We start from the raw sequence: 17,742 nt of genomic DNA, 5'->3' as shown, positions 1-17,742 counted from the left end.
GCCAAGAACACACGCTAACACCAACGTGGTGGACGGTTCAAAGGCCTTTATTGTCCCGTCTCGTCGGGTTTTATACTTGGGAAGGTTTTTTCTCTACGTCAGGGGTCTTACCTTACTGTAATTGGTTAATAAGGAGTCGAAAGTTACTAGTGTTAGGGGCGACTACATTCTTGGGTGATCCCTTATCACTAGAAGTTAGGGGGAGAGGAATTCTGCTGCTTTCCGTGACATCGCAAGATTTTCCGAGTGCCTGACCCTATCTACTAGAGGTGAGGGAGCATTAGAGGTGCTTTTGGTTCAGGCAGGGTAATCTTAACCCCACATGTTCCTGTGTGTGGGCACAAAATGCTCTTTTGCCCTCTCTGCTGCAAGAGATCAAGCCCCAAAATGTTCCCAGGCATTGGTCAGGGCAACAGCTCCTTCCCAGCTGGATTTTGTGGATGTTGTTTAAAGCAATGCCAGCTGAAGGCAAGTGTTTGCAGGTCCCTCAGCCAGCAGGAGACAGCCTGTGGTTTGGGAAATAGATGGATTATTCCCTGCCAGAACTGGTGGATACAGAAGTTAAAGGGGGAAAGGGAGAACTCTGGAAAAAAAGGAGGATTCTGACTCATGGTCTTGGAACCCTCCAAATTTAAACCTGCTGCTTTTGTGGATGACCTCTGTGGTGATATTTGGAGCCTTCAGCCTTGCTCCTCTGGGCAGGGGCTCAATGGTTGCTGTGCTGAGCTGAGGATGAGGGTTTGGAGCTGCTGGAATTCCTGGTCCTGGCCACAGCCCCCCTGAAGGAGCGGGTGCAGAAGGAGGCACAGAGCCAGCTGCTGTTTCCAGCGTGCCTTTGCAGAAAGCCATCAGCTCATTTCCAAAACCAGGAGAGAAAGTGTGTGAGTTTTATGATCCATATTACAACCAGCTCCTGGCTGTAAACTCCTCATGGTCTTAATTGCATTTTAAAAGCCCCGTCAAGCACTTGCCTGCGTGCTCTGGCATCTGGCCAACTTTTCAATGTCTGCTGGGCCCGCTGAGATGATTTTTCTGTCTGGTGTGTTGTGCAGTGGCTGAACACGATGGGATGTAGTGCTTCTGCCTGGAGGTGAGAATGCGCCATGATGGGGATGAAGGAGGAAATAAAGCAGCGACCGTGGGGACGCTGGGGCAGGAGTTCTGCCAGCATCATTTATCCGCTCTCTCTGGCGTTAATGTTTTACTCTTTACTGAAGGACGCTGGGGTTTTCTCCTGGCAAGAGCAAGGTCAGTGTGCAGCGCATGGTTAAAATCAGTCGGAGGTTCGCTTTCCCCGGCAGATCTCGGCAGCTGGTCGCTGTTTGGGCGGCAAAGGGTCGCAGGCAATCAGCAGCATCAGTGATGATGATGATGATGATGATGCTGCGAGAGCGCGCCGGGTACCGCGGACGTCTCACCATAGAGAGCGGCGGTGCGAGCGGCCGCCAGGCGGCCCTTCCTTCCCCACCTCTCTATGGTAACACCGCGCTTCCGGTCGGCCGCCGCGGGAATGGCCGGCTGCCATTGGCTGGCGGGGTAGGGGCGGGGCCGGGAGGAGGGGCTATGCTAAGGAAGGCGCTGTGCCGCCTCACGATTGGTCAGTGAGGAGGAGGGGCGGGGCCTGACCGGTGAGGGGCGGGGCCCGGTGGCGGCGGCGGAACGCGGCCCGGGGAACGCGTGCCCGCGGGGAGCGAGCCCGGAGCGGGGCAGCCGCGGCTGAGGGAACCGCGGGACTGCGGGAACGGCGGGAACCGCGCCCCGCAGGGCCCTGCTCCATCCCTGGGGCTGAGGGAACGGCGCCCCGCAGGGCTCTGCTCCACCCCTGGGGCTGAGGGAACCGTGCGGCCCCCGGGACCCCGGTGCGCAGACTCGGGCTCTCGGTTCTGGGCTCTGCAGCCGTTCACACCCGCCGGCCCTGGCCCGGCCCCAAGCACCAAGGCCGCTGTCTCTGAGCTCCCCGTGCGGTGCAGAACCCGGCCCCGCTTTGCTCGCCTGCGGCCATGGCCGGCGCGGGGGGCCGAGCCCCGCTGGGTGCGTGCCGGGCTCCGGGGAGGGGCCGTGCCGGCCCTGGCCGGTGCCAGCTCCGGTGGCTTCACGCCCTGCTTGTCGTTCTCCCCCGCAGGTCTGCGGCGGTGGCTGTGCTCGGCAGCCCCGGCGCCCCGGGTCTGCGTGGTGGGCAGCGGCCCCGCCGGCTTCTACACGGCTCAGCACATCCTCAAGGTACCGCCATGGGATCTGCCCGCGGGGAGGCCTCTCTGCCCTGCCTGCCCCTCAGCGGTGCTGGGGTGGGTTTGTGGGCTCCTGGCCCTGCTCCAGCCAGGTCGGTGTTGTTGGGAGGCTGCTTGGGGCTGCCCAGACCCCACAAAGTCCTTCTGGGCCTATTTGGTTGGGGTCGGTACCACTGCTTTCATCCCTGCCCTGCCCCTGGGTCGTCCATTCAGGACTTTGTTGCTGTGAGTTCATCCCAAGTGACTTTTCTAGAATCAAATAATCAGCAGGAATCTGCCTCGCTCAAAGCTGTTGTCACCCAGCAGGAATGACATTAACTGTGTGTTTGAAGTGGCTGTGTGGGACCTGCTCTCCTCCCTCCTCTCACAGCAGAATTAAGACACATGGGTGATGCTTTACCTTGTGTCTGCAGATTCCAGTGCTCTGGGCAGTCAGGTCTGTTGGGAAATGAGACCTGAACACAGAACTGGGCTACTGGCACCCTCCAGAGACACAGCAGCTTAACTCCATCATTAAACCATGCTGTGCTGTCTCTGGAATGTGTTGGAAAATAGCTGTTACTAAGCCTCAGGGACGAATTTCAGGGCTGCTTAATCTCGGGAAGAGGCTGACTCAAAATACAAGATAACAAAGGCCTTGCAGCCAAGGGTCTGTCTAAGGCTCTGACCCTAAGGTGACCCAGCCCAGGCCATGTCAGGGCATGGACATCTCTGCTGGGGACTGGGAGATGTCTGGCAGGTCCCCAGCCCCCAGGGTGCTGTACTGGCTGCTTCCCAGCTGGCCTGGGGCTCTCTGATCAGCCCCCCAGGTACTGGATACCCACCAGGGTAGTGTGGAGAAGGGGCTCAGGACTGGGCAGGGAGATGGAGCCCCACAAGATGGACTCGATGGTGGCTGGGGTCACTCTGTGCTGCATCTTGTGGTCTGAGCTGGCAGCAACAGGTGCAGCATCATGGAAGAGCCTGGAAAAGGCTGTGTCTGGCTTGCTGCAGCCCATCCTCCTGCCCTGTGTTCCCCCAGCTGCAGATGAGTGTTGCTAGGCTGCTGAGACCTTTCTGTCCTCATCCTGGCTGTGACTTTCTCCTCCTGCAGCACCATGGTGGGGCCCTGGTGGACATCTATGAGAAGCTGCCCGTTCCCTTTGGACTCGTGCGTTTTGGAGTGGCCCCAGACCACCCTGAGGTCAAGGTTGGTGCTGGCTCCCTGCCCTTGCTGTGTGGTTGAGTGTGGGGACAGTGGTGGGTGCAGCTGAGGTGGTCACTGTCCTTCCTGGTGCCCCAGGCTCTCTGTGACGTGGAGCTGTCAGGCCAGAGAGGTCCAGGTCTCCTCCTTGTCCGTGCTAAGGCCACAGACAGGTGACGTGGGACACCTGCCATAGGGGCTCAGGACAGTGGGCCACAACCAGGGGCTTGTGATGGGAAGTGCTGCTCCTGGTGCTGGTCAGCCTGGCCCAGAGCAAGGCCAAGGAGCACAGATGGGTTTCTGTGTCCCTGGGCTGCACATTGCTGCTGCTGTTTGCCCCTCAAGCAGTACCCATTCTGGGAACACACAGATCTCCTCATGGGGGCAGTGGAGTTGGGCTGTAGGGGCTCCCCTGGACAAGGAAAAGTTAAACCAAGGATTTCCCAGCCATTTTCCTTTGCCTGGCAGTGAGTGGTACCCAGGAGTATCTGCTATGTCGGAGATGGTAGGAAGGGTAGGACACAGGAGATCCAGACAGGGGAGATCCAGACACAGCAATATCTTGCAGAGGTTTCCTCTAATCCCTGGAGACCCAAAGACCAAAATGCCTGGATCCCTTTGTGTGAGAGGGGAGGAATGGACATGCTGCAGACACTGCCCCAGCTGTTGTGGTGGTGTCTGTCCTGTCCCCAGGCTGAGTCCATCTGGGGCTGCAGGCCTGGGAGTGGTGGTTTTGCTGTGTAGCCCTGATCACTCAGAAGAAAAAGGCCTGGATGCCATCGTGCCCTGCATCCTCTCTCGAGGAAGGGGCTTTCAGGAAGGGTTGAGATGAGATGCCAGCAGAGGGGACCAGGTGGGCTGCAAACCTCACTTTTGGGAAGGAGTTTTCCCCTGCAGTGGGGTTTATTCTGAGGGGCTGAATGTACTGGGAAGGTCCTGTCCTCCCTAGGTGGGTACAAAATATGGATTTTCCTTTCACAAAGGGTGGTGGAGAGAGTGCCAAGTCACAGCTGTGCTTATCTCCCCGTGAGTTATCTCTGGCTGCTGGAAGATAAGAGTCTCAGAATACCTTGATTGGGATGAGGCGGTGAAGATCTCAAGGCTGGAGGGGGCAGGCCCAGGGATGTGCTGTGAGCAGCAGCCTTGGCCTGGCTGCAGCTGTGGCTCTGTGCTTATTACAGCGTCCTGAGTGGGTCGCTGGGGGTGAGAGAAAGACGAATGAGAATCTTGTTTCTTGATCAGAAGGCTGGATTTATTGATATATGATATATAATACTTTATGACTATACTAAATAGAATAAAGAGAGAAGTTGCAGAGGCTGCTGCTAAGCTAAGAATAGAAAGAAAGAATCTATAACAAAGTTGTGTCCAGGGACTCTGTCCCCAGCTTGCTCCTGTGATTGGCCCTTAATTATAAACATGGGAACATGAACCAATCACAGGTGCATCCTATTGCATTTCACAGCAGCTGATAACAATTATTTACATTCTCCTCTGGGCCTCTGCTTCCCAAAAAATGCAGAAATCTGAAAGAAAGGATTTCTGTGAAAAAATGTCTGCGACACTGTGCTCTCTGCAGAACGTCACCAACACCTTCACGCAGACGGCGCGCTCGGGGCGCTGCGGCTTCTACGGGAACGTCACCGTGGGCAGGGACGTGACGGTGCCGGAGCTGCAGCAGGCCTACCACGCCGTGGTGCTGGTGGGTACCCAGACCCTGGTGCCCCACGAGTCCTGGGGAAGGTCTGCAGGGTTGTTCTCCACTGGCATCTTGGGAAGAGTGTTCGGGTGATATTGGAATATAAATCCCAATATTACCAGTTAGATTGTGCCTGGGCCAGTCTGACCCTCGCTGCTGGGCCAAAGGTGGCAACTGTGGTGTGTCACCCCAGAGACACCTTTAGCTTGCTGGAGATTGCAGCTGGCAGTGAACAAGTCCAGGCTTGTTAGGAACTCCGTTTACCTCAGGAGGAAGGCTTCAGGCGATGGTGAAGAGGAAAAGGAGATGGATTCTGCTGGAGGGTTATATATCCAGAGGTTTATTCCATGGTTACAGAGGTCTGAATGTGAGCAACAGCTCCAACAGAATGCCGACCGCTGGTCTGATTCACCTTTTAAGCTCAGGGACAGGGGAAGGGGAGGGACAGGTGAGCCACCAACCAGGTGAGAGGGGCAGGGTCTCAGGGGGGGATGACACCCAGACAGGCCAATGACCCCCAGGCCTGAGGGGCATCCTTTGAACTTGACCAACCACACAACGGCCTTGCTGGAATGTTAAGCCTGATTGACAGGACTCACTCAGGAAGGGGTGAGGGGAAAGGGAGAGAGGTATAGGCACACCTGGGAAGGGACCCGGAAGTTTAAAAGAGGCTATTGTAACACACTGCAACAGGGTGAGGTGTTTCTGGGTGCCTTGTTACCATGGGCAGCTCTTCCCAGCCTTGGGACAGCTCAGATGCTCCCAGGCTTGTCCAAAGCCCTTGCAGGGAGTATGTGCTGGAGCATGGCATCAAGTGCAGGTCTCTGAAACTTCTCCCTGTGCTGGCCAATGCTTATTTTAGCCTGCCATGGATTTGTCCTTGCTGATCAGTCCTCAGCTTGTCATGCTCTGCCTTGGACCAAGGACATTGAATTTGGCTCTGGAGCCCAGGATGAGGTGGATGAAGCCCCTGTGCTTGGGCTGTGTTTAGCCCTTCCACTGAGTAGCTCAGCCTTTGGGAGGGGATATCACAGCTGTGCAGTGACCCTGGCAGCAGCTGGAAGGGGAGATTTGTGTTTTGGTGTCAAATCCTGCACATAGTAACATCTCTGACTGTGCCTGCTGCCTCCTCAGAGTTATGGTGCTGAAGACAACCGGGTCCTGGGGATCCCAGGGGAGAACCTCCCTGGTGTTTACTCAGCCCGAGCCTTCGTGGGCTGGTACAATGGGCTGCCTGAGAACCAGGATGTGAGTATGGCCCTGTGCTTCCCTGCCCTTCCTCCCATCCTTCTTTCCATCCCAGTACAGGCATTCAGCTCCAGATTAAGTCCTGAAAGGCCTGCAATTGGAAAAGATTAGCAGAAGCCATGTTAAATCCTTCTTAGATGGTAGAAATGTGAACAATTTGCACATCAGTGAGAGTGGATTAGCTGGCTGTGCACGTTGGCAGCACATTTTGGCAGGGCCAGATGGGAACCTGTAGGGGTGATGCTCTGCTTCCTGAGGAGCCTTTTTGGCCAAAACAGCTCCTGCTCCCAGGAGGGCAGGAAAGGTGGGAAGGGGGATCATCTGGGGTGCCTGGAGCAGCTGTGTTGCTGTCTCTGCTTGGGGAGGGGGCTGGTGTGGAGTTTCCCAAGCTGCATCACCTCTTTTTGGGGCAAAGCAGGGTGGAAGGGAGTTTGGGTGGTAGGAGCGGGTCTAAAGGGCTGGACATTGTGGAGGCCATGTGGATTCATCACAGCTGGGTCTCTCCCCACAGCTAAGGCCTGACCTGAGCTGTGAGACAGCGCTGATCCTGGGTCATGGCAACGTGGCACTGGACATTGCCCGCATCCTGCTGTCCCCACTGCAGCTCCTCAGGGTGAGTGGTGGCAGCTCTGCCCCGTGAGGGCAGCCCATGCCCTAGATTCCCTCCCTGCTGGGTGGCTGCTGGCTCCCACCCATCTCAGATAAAACCTCAAACTCCTCTGTCTTTGGGATGTTTTCCCGGGAAGGCTGCTGCCTGTCAGGTGCACCCATGGATTCACAGTCTGTAGGGAGTGGTCCAAGGCTGTGGCCATGACTTGGGTGATGCTGCAGAGGCCTCTGGATTGCTCTGCTGGCATCCAAAGCATTGGAAATTGAGCATCATCTCTGTGAGATGCAAAAGAGGAGCCACTTTCTCTCTTCTGCCACCAAAGCAGAAACTTCTGTTGAGGTTTATCTTTTTCTGCTGGAGCTGAGGGCAGCAGCCTGGTTTCAGCTGGTGGCACTGTGCAGACTGGTGGACCTCATCCCTACAGACAGCTGAGAGCTGGTGTGCACCAGCTGCTCCATACAGCTGCTGCCCCAGATGTTGGCAGCAAAGGCTTTCCCTCTGGGAGAAATGCCACGAGGTTTGTTACACCTGTGCAGCAGCTTCCTGTATTAATATCTAAATTAAGTTATAAAAGCCCCCAAACTTGGAGACACTGCCAACCAGTGACTTAAGCCAGCTGCGAGCAGTGCTGCAAAAGACATGGCAGTGGTATGAGTGCCAGGGTGGGCAGGTAGTTCCTGACAGGAATATTGGTCTGGAATGGTTTATCCTGGTGACCTTGTGTCTCTCCCGTCGTGTTTTCTCTGGACAAGATCTTGCAGTCTAGATAAGCAGACATGATTGAAACAGAGCACAGGATTTCTGTGAGGTGCCAGTGCCAGGCTGAGGCTTGTGCTTGTGCTGGAGCTGCCTGGGGCAGGCAGGTGCTGATTTGAGCTGTGGTTTGCAGCAGGTTTCATCCAGAGCCTGTATATCCTCAGCTGGGAATTTCCCCAACAGCATCTGCAGGCACCTCAGGATGGAGCTGAGTGAAGGCTTTGCTCTGTTAGCCCCAAGGTGAACCTGCTGGGTGGATCCCCTGAGGCAGTCACGGGGTGCTGGCTCGTTACCTCTGGTGCATTATGGCCTCGGAAAGAACATTCAGTGATGAGGGACCAGCTGTGCAAATAGCTCTGTGCAAAGGGAGATGACTTCTTTCCCGTCCTCGCCCGGGCTCTCTGCATGCACAGCCAGCTTTTCTGCTGATTTTTCACCTTCAGAGGCTGTGCCTTCTCCCCAGCTCCCTCCAGATCTGCCCTCATCCCACTCTGCTGTCTCTGTTTTGCAGAAGACAGACATCACTGACAGCTCCCTGGCAGCTCTTGCCTGCAGCAAGGTGAAGCGTGTCTGGCTGGTTGGGAGGAGGGGACCTCTCCAGGTCGCTTTCACCATCAAGGTGAGGCTGGAGGTGCTGCTGTTTCCCAGAGCTGAGCCCCAAACTGCCTGTCCCTGGTGGGGAGAGGTGATTTGGGGGTGAGTGTGGATCCCAGGCATCCTCCTTCCTGCACCCATTTCCCGGCTTCTAGGGGTTTGGGACTGTCCTCTCTCTGCTGGAGGTTACATTTTCCTGCCCACAATTGCCAGGAGCTGCGGGAGATGATAAACCTGCCTGGTGCCAGAGCTGTCCTGCACCCTGCTGACTTCACAGGCCTCGAAAGTGCTGTCAAAGGTGAGGGAAGTGTGCCATGCTTCTCCAGACAGGGACTCACCTTGGCAGGTGAGCAACCAGGAGTGATCTGCAGGTGCCTAGAGTGTACATCAGAAAAAGTCTTGTCCTGTACTTAATGCCTGGCTCATGAAGGCTGTTACCATGGTGTGTCATGTCCTCAGAGTGCCAGGAGACACCAAGACAAGGGAACATTGTGTATCTCTGTTTGTGCAGCCACTTAGTGCTTACACTCTGAGTGAGGAGGGCAGGAGGCTCAGGAGGGCTGAGGGAACCTTGCAGGGGAGATCCCAAGGCCGTTGATTTAAGAGCTTCCTGCAGACCTGAAAAGAAAACACTGAGTTCAAGGGTGTCCAGAGACCTGCTCTTCTCCACGGGCTGCTGCCTCCAAGCACCAGCAAGACAGGAAATTGCAGACTTTGATTTGTGTGTCCCACTGGCCTCAAGCCTCAGGAGGTCCTCTGGTCACTTTGACTTGCAGTTTGTCATCTCAAAGGTGTCAGGCTCCCACCAACATGACAGACTCACATACTGACACTGCCCTGACAAGGCCTTGGCCCAGTGCTGTGTCTCAGGGGGTTTTTGCTGGTTCCTGTTGTGAAGATTTCTCTCTTTTCCTAGATGCTTCCAGGCCCAGGAAGCGACTGACTGAGCTGATGATCAAAACAGCCCTGGAGAAGCCAGTGGAGATGCAGGCAGGGGCAGCAGGGGCAGCAGCTCCCCGGGAGTGGGGGCTGAAGTTCCAGCGCAGCCCCCAGGAAGTGCTGCCCAGCGCTGATGGCAGCAGGGCGAGGGGCGTCCGCATGGCCCTGACCCGCCTGGAGGTACCGGGGGGCTGGGGTGGAGCAGGACACATCCATCCCTTGGGCATCTCCCCAAAGACACCTCTGTGTTCCCTGGCTGTCAGGAGTGGCCTCTGGCAGGCTCTTAGGGAATCTGGTACCTAAAGAGCTTCTGGTACCACGAAGAGTTTTTCCAAAGGGAGCTCTTTCCCCGATGCTGCTGCAGAATGGCCTTTAGCAAATACCCAGGGGTCAAAGATGCCAAAGGGGACTGGAGGGGGCTGTTGCTCTGCAGTGGTGACTGTGGTGGTCAGCAGCCTTTTCCTCCCTCTCTCAGGGCTCGGGTGACTCTGCCAAAGCCATTCCCACTGGAGATGTGGAGGAGCTGGAGTGTGGGCTGGTGCTCAGCAGCATCGGCTACCGGAGCCTGCCGCTGGACCCGGCCGTGCCCTTCGACAGCCGGCGCGGGGTCATCCCCAACAGCTCGGGCAGAGTCGAGGGTGTCCCAGGTCTGCATCCACAGGGATTTGCATGGGGCCTGCTGAGCACAGCTGCTGGGCTGGGGGCTTTGGGGTGGGAAGTTATTCACCAAGGGTATGGGTATTGCACACCTTGGAGAGTGGGAACTGAGGGCATGAGCTGCCTCTGTCAGGGGTTAAGAGCTGGCCAGTCTCCATCTCTTTAGGGTTGTCTGGTTTAGCACAGGGGTTTTACTGCATCCTGTTACTAAAGTGACACAGCCCATGCAGCTGCTTTGTGCTGATCTGTAGGTACACAAACTCCTGCCACAGCACTGTGTAAGAGTCTGTTCACATCACCAAGGTGGGGAAGAGGGCAGGGACTTGCAGCCAGAAGGATCCAAGGCCACGTGCTGAGCCTGGCTGCTCCATGTGCCCTGCAGGTCTGTACTGCAGCGGGTGGGTGAAGAGAGGACCCACAGGCGTGATCATCACCACCATGAACGACAGCTTTGACACTGCCCAGTCTCTGCTGGAGGATCTCCAGGGGGGTGTGCTGGATATATCCCCTTCCAGAGAAGGCTTTGGGCTTGTGGAGAGCATCCTGCACAGCCGAGGTCAGTGCGAGGGTTGGTAGCAGCCAGCAGGAGGGGTCAATGCAGCCAAACTCCTCCTGGATCTGTGAGGGAGCAGAGTCTGAACCATGGGAATGGATTGTTCTGCTGTTTTGATGTTCCAAAGCCCAGGGAGAACAGGGCTTGAATTCTCTCAAATATCTGTGTCATTGCTAAGGTTAATGGCCACTTTCTGGGAAGGGCCAATAAAAGCAGCACAGACCTTGGGTAAAATGTCAGTGTCAGCTGCCGAGACAGTGAGCTATTGCTCTTGAGTGGTTTTCCTAGTAATCCTTCCAAGCAAGTTAGGGGAAAGATTAAAATGCCCAGGAGAGTAATTTGCTGTAGCTGTGTTTAAAGACATTCAATTAAAGTGTGTGTGTGTGTTTTGCCTCTTAAACTGTCTGAGGTTTAACAGTGAACTGGAAGCATTTTGTCCCCCGAGGTGGTTTGTGCTCGCTGTTGTTACGGCTCACAAAGGTCTGACTGATCTGAGCCGACTGGAACCTGCCACCCCTCTCCTTGTGGCGTTAGGAATTATTTCTCCTTTGCGAGGCTGAGCTCTGACACCGTGTCAGGAAAGGGCAGCTCTGCTGCCACATCAGGGCCCTGCCAATGGGGAGGTGAGGCTGAACTTGTTCTTACTTGGTTAAATTCTCTCTCCTGTGTCTCACCATCACCTCAGGGGTCCGTCCCGTTTCCTTCTCGGACTGGGAGAAGATTGATGCTGCTGAAGTGGCGAGAGGCAAAGCTGCTGGCAAACCCCGGGAGAAGATCGTGGATCCTGCGGAGATGCTGCAGATCATCGGTCACTGAGGCAGCCCTGGTGGGGCCCTGGCACTGCCCCAGTGGGACCGTCCTGGGGCAACACCAGTGAGTCATGAGCAGAGCCAGGAGCACAGGGCTTCTGTCTGGGGCTGGTGGTGGCTCTGGAGGGGTGTGTGACACTGGGGCCTCTCTGGTAATAATGAACTCTGGGTTCCCAAAGTCTCAAGACCTGAGGCTGTTCGCTGGCCCCACATCCCTGCAGCAAGGTATCATTCCCGGGGGTGATTCTTGTCTGTCTTTGAAACATTAATGAATCATGCAGTGCAGGTGAAGGGAGGTGTGTGTGCATCTGGGGAACTCCTGACCAGCCACTCTATCACAGCAGGTCACATGGAGAAGTTTCCCTGTGTCTTGCTGCCTCCCCTCTAAGCCACAAGCCAAATGGGTTTGTTGCCTTGTCATTCATGCCAGAGCAGGCATCTTTTAATAATGATGTTTTTTAAAAAATAAACCCTTCCAGGGAAGCCAAAATGGACCTACAGCTTGAGTCTGGGCTCTTTGTCTGCCACTGCCTTGACCTCGGAGCTGCAGCTCCTGCAGTGTCCCAAGGCAAGGCAGCTCTGGGTGCTCTCCACTTGTAAGTTCTACACAAGTAGAAAAGGGCATTAATTTGCTTTCTACTTCCCACAGTTAATTTTCTTTCTGCTTCCCACAGTCTGTCTTACAGGGTAGATTGGGATAACAAGCATGTAATTGCCTTGTTCAGGATCATGAGGGATCCTGTGTCCGTTGGTACCTGCCAGTGCTGACTGGTGCAAGCAGTGCCTTGAGCTCTTTCTCTCCTTTCACTGGTGGGGTGGTTTTTTTTGTCTGTGTGTTTTGAAGCTTATTAAATGCTTCTCTTAGCCCAGATTGCCTACGGTGACGGTGTCAGGTTTTAAGCCAGATTACAAGCCGTGAGCTGTAATCTCCTTTTATCCCTGGCGCAGGGGCAGCGTCAGCGGGGCCCCTTCCCTGGCTGTCCCCAGCCCCCCCCCCATGCTCCCTGCCAGAGCACTGCAGGATTGCAGCCCCTCCTCCCTGGCCTGGAAACGGTGACAGTGGCAGTGGCTCTGTGATGGAGGCACAGGAGAGAGCCAGCTAGGGCAACCTCCACCTCAGCCCAGCCCTCTCACGGCAGAGGACTTGCCCACAGGGCACTGTTCTCTCACCTCATCTCTGACTCAGCTCAAGGAAGGGAGATCTCTGGCTTCTCCCTATTTTTCCCTTTTTCTCTCCCATACTTTTCTATTTAAATCTCAGTTGAAAGCTCATTAAGAAACTCAGGAAATGTGATAATGGGAACTCGTACTCAAACGAGCAATAAAGCTTTTGTGGAACAGCTGTTTGTGTGATGTGGCTCTCCTTACGTCTCGTGGCTGATGCAGTCCTAATGCTGAACTCTCGAGCAGGAGATTACATCAGTGCTGGGTTCCGAGGTGAATCAGAGCTTTGGGAAGGGGGAGGGAGGTGAGGGGGCTGCACCTACCACAGGGAGCAGCAGTTCGGCCTGGCAGCCCAGCCAGGAATGTGACAGCCGAGGGCTTGTTGTGGCTGCATCAAATCTGAAGGTTTTGGGAAGAGAGGAGACGGATCCTCCCCAGGATTTTCTTCCACATCGTCTTGAATGTTGATGCCAGAGTGCTTTTGTAGCCGTGGAAAAGGCCACTGTGCTCATGCTGAGCCTGGCACGTGGCTGTTCCCAAACTGAGGATGCTTCAGGGTAGTTTTTGGGCTGTGATAACAGATTAACAGGAGTGTCTGTCCTTGCTGAGCTCAGTGACTTTGCTCAACCCTGAACTTGGCCAAGGCCCTGGGGTTAATGCTGGTCTGTGGGAAAATCATGGGATGATGAAGGTCAGTGAAGGGCAGGGACGGGGGACTGAGCCTCATGGGCAGAGGGAGGATGGCTACAATCACGTAAATTTTTATTCAACGCTTCCAGCTCCCTTTCCTCTTCTGCCTACGAGCCCAAGCCCCAGCCCTGTGTCCAGGTTTCTTCTGCCTCCCCATCGCTGTCGCCGCCCTCCATCCTCCTCAGGGCTCGGGGATGCATCCCGCTCCGGAAGGTCCCTGTCCCCGCCCGGGAAGGTCCCTCTCCCTGCCCGGGGAGGTCCCTGTCCCTGTCCCCGCTCCGGGAAGGTCCCTGTCCCTGCCCGGGGAGGTCCCTGTCCCTGTCCCCGTCCCTGTCCCCGCTCCGGAAGGTCCCTGTCCCCGCCGCCGCGTCGTTAGGTGGCGCTGGGAGCCCGCACCGGGGAGCGTGGGGCCGGGCGGGGATGGGGTGACCTGGCACCCCCGGGCCGAGGCTCCGGGCAGCCTGGGGCAGCCCTGCAGGCTCCCGCTCGCATCCGGGCTCTGCTTTCGGGCATGAGTAACCTTGTGTTTGCCCCTGGTGTGTCCCCAGCGCGGAGGGGCAGCAGGGCAGCCCGGCCGGGCAGCCATCCCCTCGCCCTCCGCTCTCCTGAGCTGCCACAGCAGCAGCTCCAAGGCCATTTTCTGATGCAGGTGAGGAGCTGGAAAGGCGATGCTGTGAGTGACACCCGTCTGTTGTTGGAAAGAGGCCTGAAACACTGAAAGTCGTCGCTGCCAGCTCTGCATGTGGATTGCCCTGCTTGGATGAATTATGGCTCAGCTTAGCTTTAATGAGGCTGCACAAAGCTGCTGGAGGTCAGCATGTGGTGAGCGATGGCCTGGAGAGTGGCTGGACACGGCTCCCTGCTCCCTCTTCCCTCCCTGTCTCCCGTGTGCTTCTCTGCAAGGCAGCCAGGCTGGCTGTGGGGCCGAGCTTGCCACACTGTGGGGTGGTGGCATGGTTCCATTTGGGTCTTTGCAACTTCCTCTTGTAGCTTTGCACTGCTGTGCCTCAGTTTCCCTGTCTGAAGATGTCCAGGCAAGCTCTTCAGGCTCGTGGGCTGCCTGTGGGCTCCTGCCTTGGAGTAGCAGGTCTGGCACATCCCAGAAGCTCCTGTTGATGCTTCATTTTCCAACCATTCCCAGAAGACAAGAGCAGATCTCTCACTGGCTTGGCTAGTTGACTGCCTGCTGAAGTTGGCCTCTTCCAGTGAGTATTTAGAGCCCACAAAGCAGGAGGTTTCCTGCGCTCTCGAATAAGGGAAAAACCAGCTGGAGTTGGATCTCTGACCTGGCACTGAGGAGCTGAGTTGCTGTTTAAAAGCCAGCTCACGCGACCAGAAGAATGGTTGAAAAGGCTTTTCCCCAGCGTGGCTAATACTCGATTTTCCAGCCCCATCCCTGTGGCGCAGGGGCGGCGGCCAGGCCTGCGCCGGCCCCTCACTGCAGGAGTCACCGAACTGCGGCACCCGGAGCCCGGCGGGCCCAGAGCCGGCCCCTCGCCACAGGAATCACCGAACTGCGGCACCCGGAGTCCGGCGGGCCCGTCTGCACCGGGGCCTCTCCACAGGAGTCACCGAACTGCGGCACCAGAGCCCGGTGTGCCCGTCTGCACCGTGGCCTGTCCGCAGGAATCACCGAACTGCGGCACCCGGAGCCCGGCAGGGCCGTCTGCACCGGGGCCTCACCGAACTGCGGCACCCGGAGCCCGGTGTGCCCGTCTGCACCGGGGCCTCTCCACAGGAATCACCGAACTGCGGCACCCGAGGCCCGGTGTGCCCGTCTGCACCGGGGCCTCGCCGGGAACAGATGGCTCCGGAGAGTGCTGACCTCAGCGCCTTGGCTGAGCACAGCTCTGGCCCTGCCTTAACCCACCCTCACTCCTTGCTCTCCCGGGCACATCCCTCATGTGCTCTTCCCCTCCAGATCCATCCCCAGCCCTGGGCAGGGATGGAGAACGCGTTGGCTCTGGGGTCACTGGAGTGGGACACCAGCCCCACTGTGCCCAGGAAGCCACTTCACTCAAGGGACAACATCGTCCCTTCTCCCAGAGGCCCCCCAGCACGTCCGTGACTCCAGAGCCACCACAGGCTCATGGTTTTCCTGCCCGGTCTTACAGACCCAGCCTTGCCAAAGTCTTTGCTTGTTGTTGAAGGGCTGTGCAGGGTCAGGTAGTGGTGCTGCAAGTCCAGATGTTTTCCCTCTGCTTGGCATGAATGACTTTGGAAATTGGGACTGCGTGAGCCCATTTCTCAAGGTCAAGAGAGGAGCAGAGGTGTAGGAGATGCAAACTCCAAGCAGCTGTTTCCAGGAGTTATTTAGGGATACAACAGCAGCAGATAAAGTTGTTGGTGGATGATGGCTGAAAGAAGTGATTTCCTTCCTTCCTGGGAAATTTCCATTTCCAGCAGCTTTGTCTGCCTCATTCCCAACCTCTGGGGCAGCCCTGCAGGCACATGTCACCCCAGGGGGAGGAAATAACCCTGCAGGGATAAAACCATCCCTGTTTATTTTTGCTCCCTTAATTACTGTGAGGCTAGGACATGGTGGCAGCAGAGCTGTGCCGGGTTGGAGCTGCACCATACCCATGCCAGGCATGCACCATGCACAGCACCATCCCCGTGCCTTCTGTCCCACCTTTCTCCTTGCTCCACTCTCTGCCTTGATTGCTTTTATGGCTGCTGAGATCCAAAATATCAGCCAGCTCTGTGTGATTATTTAAGCACTGGAGCCCTGAATTCTCTGTGGGATGGAGCAGACAGGGGAGGTGGGGAAGGAGGGGTGGCCCTGTCAGCTCAAGGTGGCACAGTGTGGAGAAAGATGATCTACACCTGTGTTTACATCTGAAGTGAGACCCTACAGGAGAGGGGACAGGAATAGGAGCACCTGGGCTCAGACCTTCTTAGGTTTTGGTCCGAGTTCTTGGGAAGGAGAGGTTGGCAGCCAACAGGAAGGACTGAGATGGATGCAGGGTGGGGATGAGTGCAGGGCAGGGAATGGAGGTAGGTCCATGACCAAATCCCATGTGCCACAAGTGTCACCTGCAAGACTCAGCTCTGGCACAGGGACCTGTGGGCTCTGATGTCAGATGCCATTAGCAGGCTGCAGATGCTTGTGGGGACAGCCCAAGAGAGCTGTGTCACCCAGATGCCCCTCTGTATTTGCAGGGGCAGCTCTGGCTTTGTGCTGGCTGTGCACAAAGGTCCTCTCCTTCCCCAAGTACTGGTCTAGGATGCACATGGATTAGAAACCTTACACTGACCCTCCCAGGAACAGGAGCTGATGCTGGGGTTTGTCTCTCAGAGCTGGAGATACCAAAGCCTTGGTGTGCTGCTCTCCTGGCTGGGGGTGGGTGCTCTGAGTGGCTCTGGGTGCAGGTTTGTGCTGGAGGTGGGGGTTCCCAGGAGCTCTGCGAGGCTGGAGTTCTGCGGGAGCCAGAATGGAGGGGGCTGGGGCAGGATGTGGGGCTTTACCCGAGTTTAGGGTGTGAGATGCCAGCGGGGTGCAGTGGGCTCTGAGGAGTCTGCACAGAGCCCAGGGCATTTCTCTGACTGGTGTTGGCCCAGATGGGCCAGTGCAAACCTGGGCAAGCATCAGAGTCCCAACACGAGCCTTCCACATTCTCCTTGCTCCCCCAGCCTGGCTGGCAGCGAGCTCTTCCCTGCAGGAGGTGGCTGCACACCAGGAGCTGTCAGAGCACCATGCCTTGCATTTATCAACCTGCTCACAGAGCCTCCTGCAAGAGGAGATGCCAGGGGAAGGTAACGAGGCGATGGAGAAGCTGGCTGAGCTCCCTTTGCTGGGACTGCCGTGGTGAAGGGACCGGCTGGGACGCCGAGGGTCGCACACGGGGCCACAGCCACAGCAGTGGGCAGGAGGAGGATGAAGGTGGGGAAGGTGCCTGTGTTGTCCCCACCCAGCCCAGAAAGCTGGGCAATGAGGGCACAGCATCCCCTGGCAGAGTGGCACTAAGAGGAAAAGTGCAGCTGCATTTCCTGAGGCTGTGGGCTCCATCCCTGGGTGCCAGTGGTGCTCCTGTTTCAACCTGCACCTTCGTAGCCATCAGGGCACTTTTTTTTCTTTTCTTGTTTTTCATATAGAAAGGACCTTAGGTGTTTAAATGCACAAATGAATTATTTTGATGATGCAGAACAGTCCCCACAAGCTGCATCATGTCTGGTGACCCAGACCCAGCAGCAGGTTGCATTTGGAAACTCACTGCTTTCTCCCAGAGAAAAATGTTGGGGTTTTCTTTTTTAAGACATTGAAGGACTTTGCCAGGAAAACTGCAAAACTGCAGCTGGGCTCTCGGGGCAGTTGCTCACTGTGAGCCACTGGACCCAGTGGAGAGGAGATGTGGCTGGGGGGCCTGGCATGAGAGTGCCACCACCAGTCCCTGCCCTCCACTGCCTGTCCCCACTTCCAGACACCTTCCAGCTTGTCACCGACATCTTTCATAAAAATCCTTTCTTTAGGATTTTTCCCCCTTCTGAGAAGCTGTGGCCTCAGCAACAAACTGTAAACAATGGTTATCTGCTGCTGTGGAATGCAACAGGTGGATCCGTGATTGGTCTTGGGTGAGTGTTTGGATTTACTGACCACTCACGGCAGAGCTGG

General features: G+C 56.4%; 1 protein-coding gene across 1 annotated transcript; it reads left to right on the top strand.

Annotated features, from left to right (window-relative positions):
- The first annotated feature begins 2,000 nt into the window (after nucleotides 1–2,000).
- Nucleotides 2,001–12,603, top strand: FDXR (ferredoxin reductase). Its single transcript, XM_054278761.1, has 12 exons — nucleotides 2,001–2,031; nucleotides 2,123–2,220; nucleotides 3,322–3,417; nucleotides 4,991–5,113; nucleotides 6,245–6,358; nucleotides 6,870–6,971; nucleotides 8,236–8,343; nucleotides 8,532–8,616; nucleotides 9,235–9,437; nucleotides 9,733–9,904; nucleotides 10,297–10,470; nucleotides 11,153–12,603. The coding sequence occupies exons 1-12, from the start codon at nucleotides 2,001–2,003 to the stop codon at nucleotides 11,281–11,283; spliced, it is 1,437 nt and encodes a 478-aa protein (XP_054134736.1). The 3' UTR covers nucleotides 11,284–12,603.
- Nucleotides 12,604–17,742: the final 5,139 nt, after the last annotated feature.

This window comes from Melozone crissalis, unplaced genomic scaffold, assembly GCF_028551555.1.
Source record: "Melozone crissalis strain CALT ecotype California unplaced genomic scaffold, PUWL_Pcris_2 ptg000026l_1, whole genome shotgun sequence".
Lineage (NCBI taxonomy): Eukaryota > Metazoa > Chordata > Aves > Passeriformes > Passerellidae > Melozone > Melozone crissalis.
The sequence above is the reverse complement of the archived record's forward strand: the minus strand, read 5'-3'. Positions and strand labels throughout refer to the sequence as shown.

Excerpts from the sequence above, each read along its gene's own strand:
- FDXR (XM_054278761.1), top strand. The coding sequence starts at position 2,001 with ATGGCCGGCGCGGGGGGCCGAGCCCCGCTGG. Across the intron at positions 3,418-4,990 it reads CAGACCACCCTGAGGTCAAG|AACGTCACCAACACCTTCAC; the intron begins GTTGGTGCTGGC and ends TGCTCTCTGCAG. Across the intron at positions 10,471-11,152 it reads GAGCATCCTGCACAGCCGAG|GGGTCCGTCCCGTTTCCTTC; the intron begins GTCAGTGCGAGG and ends CCATCACCTCAG.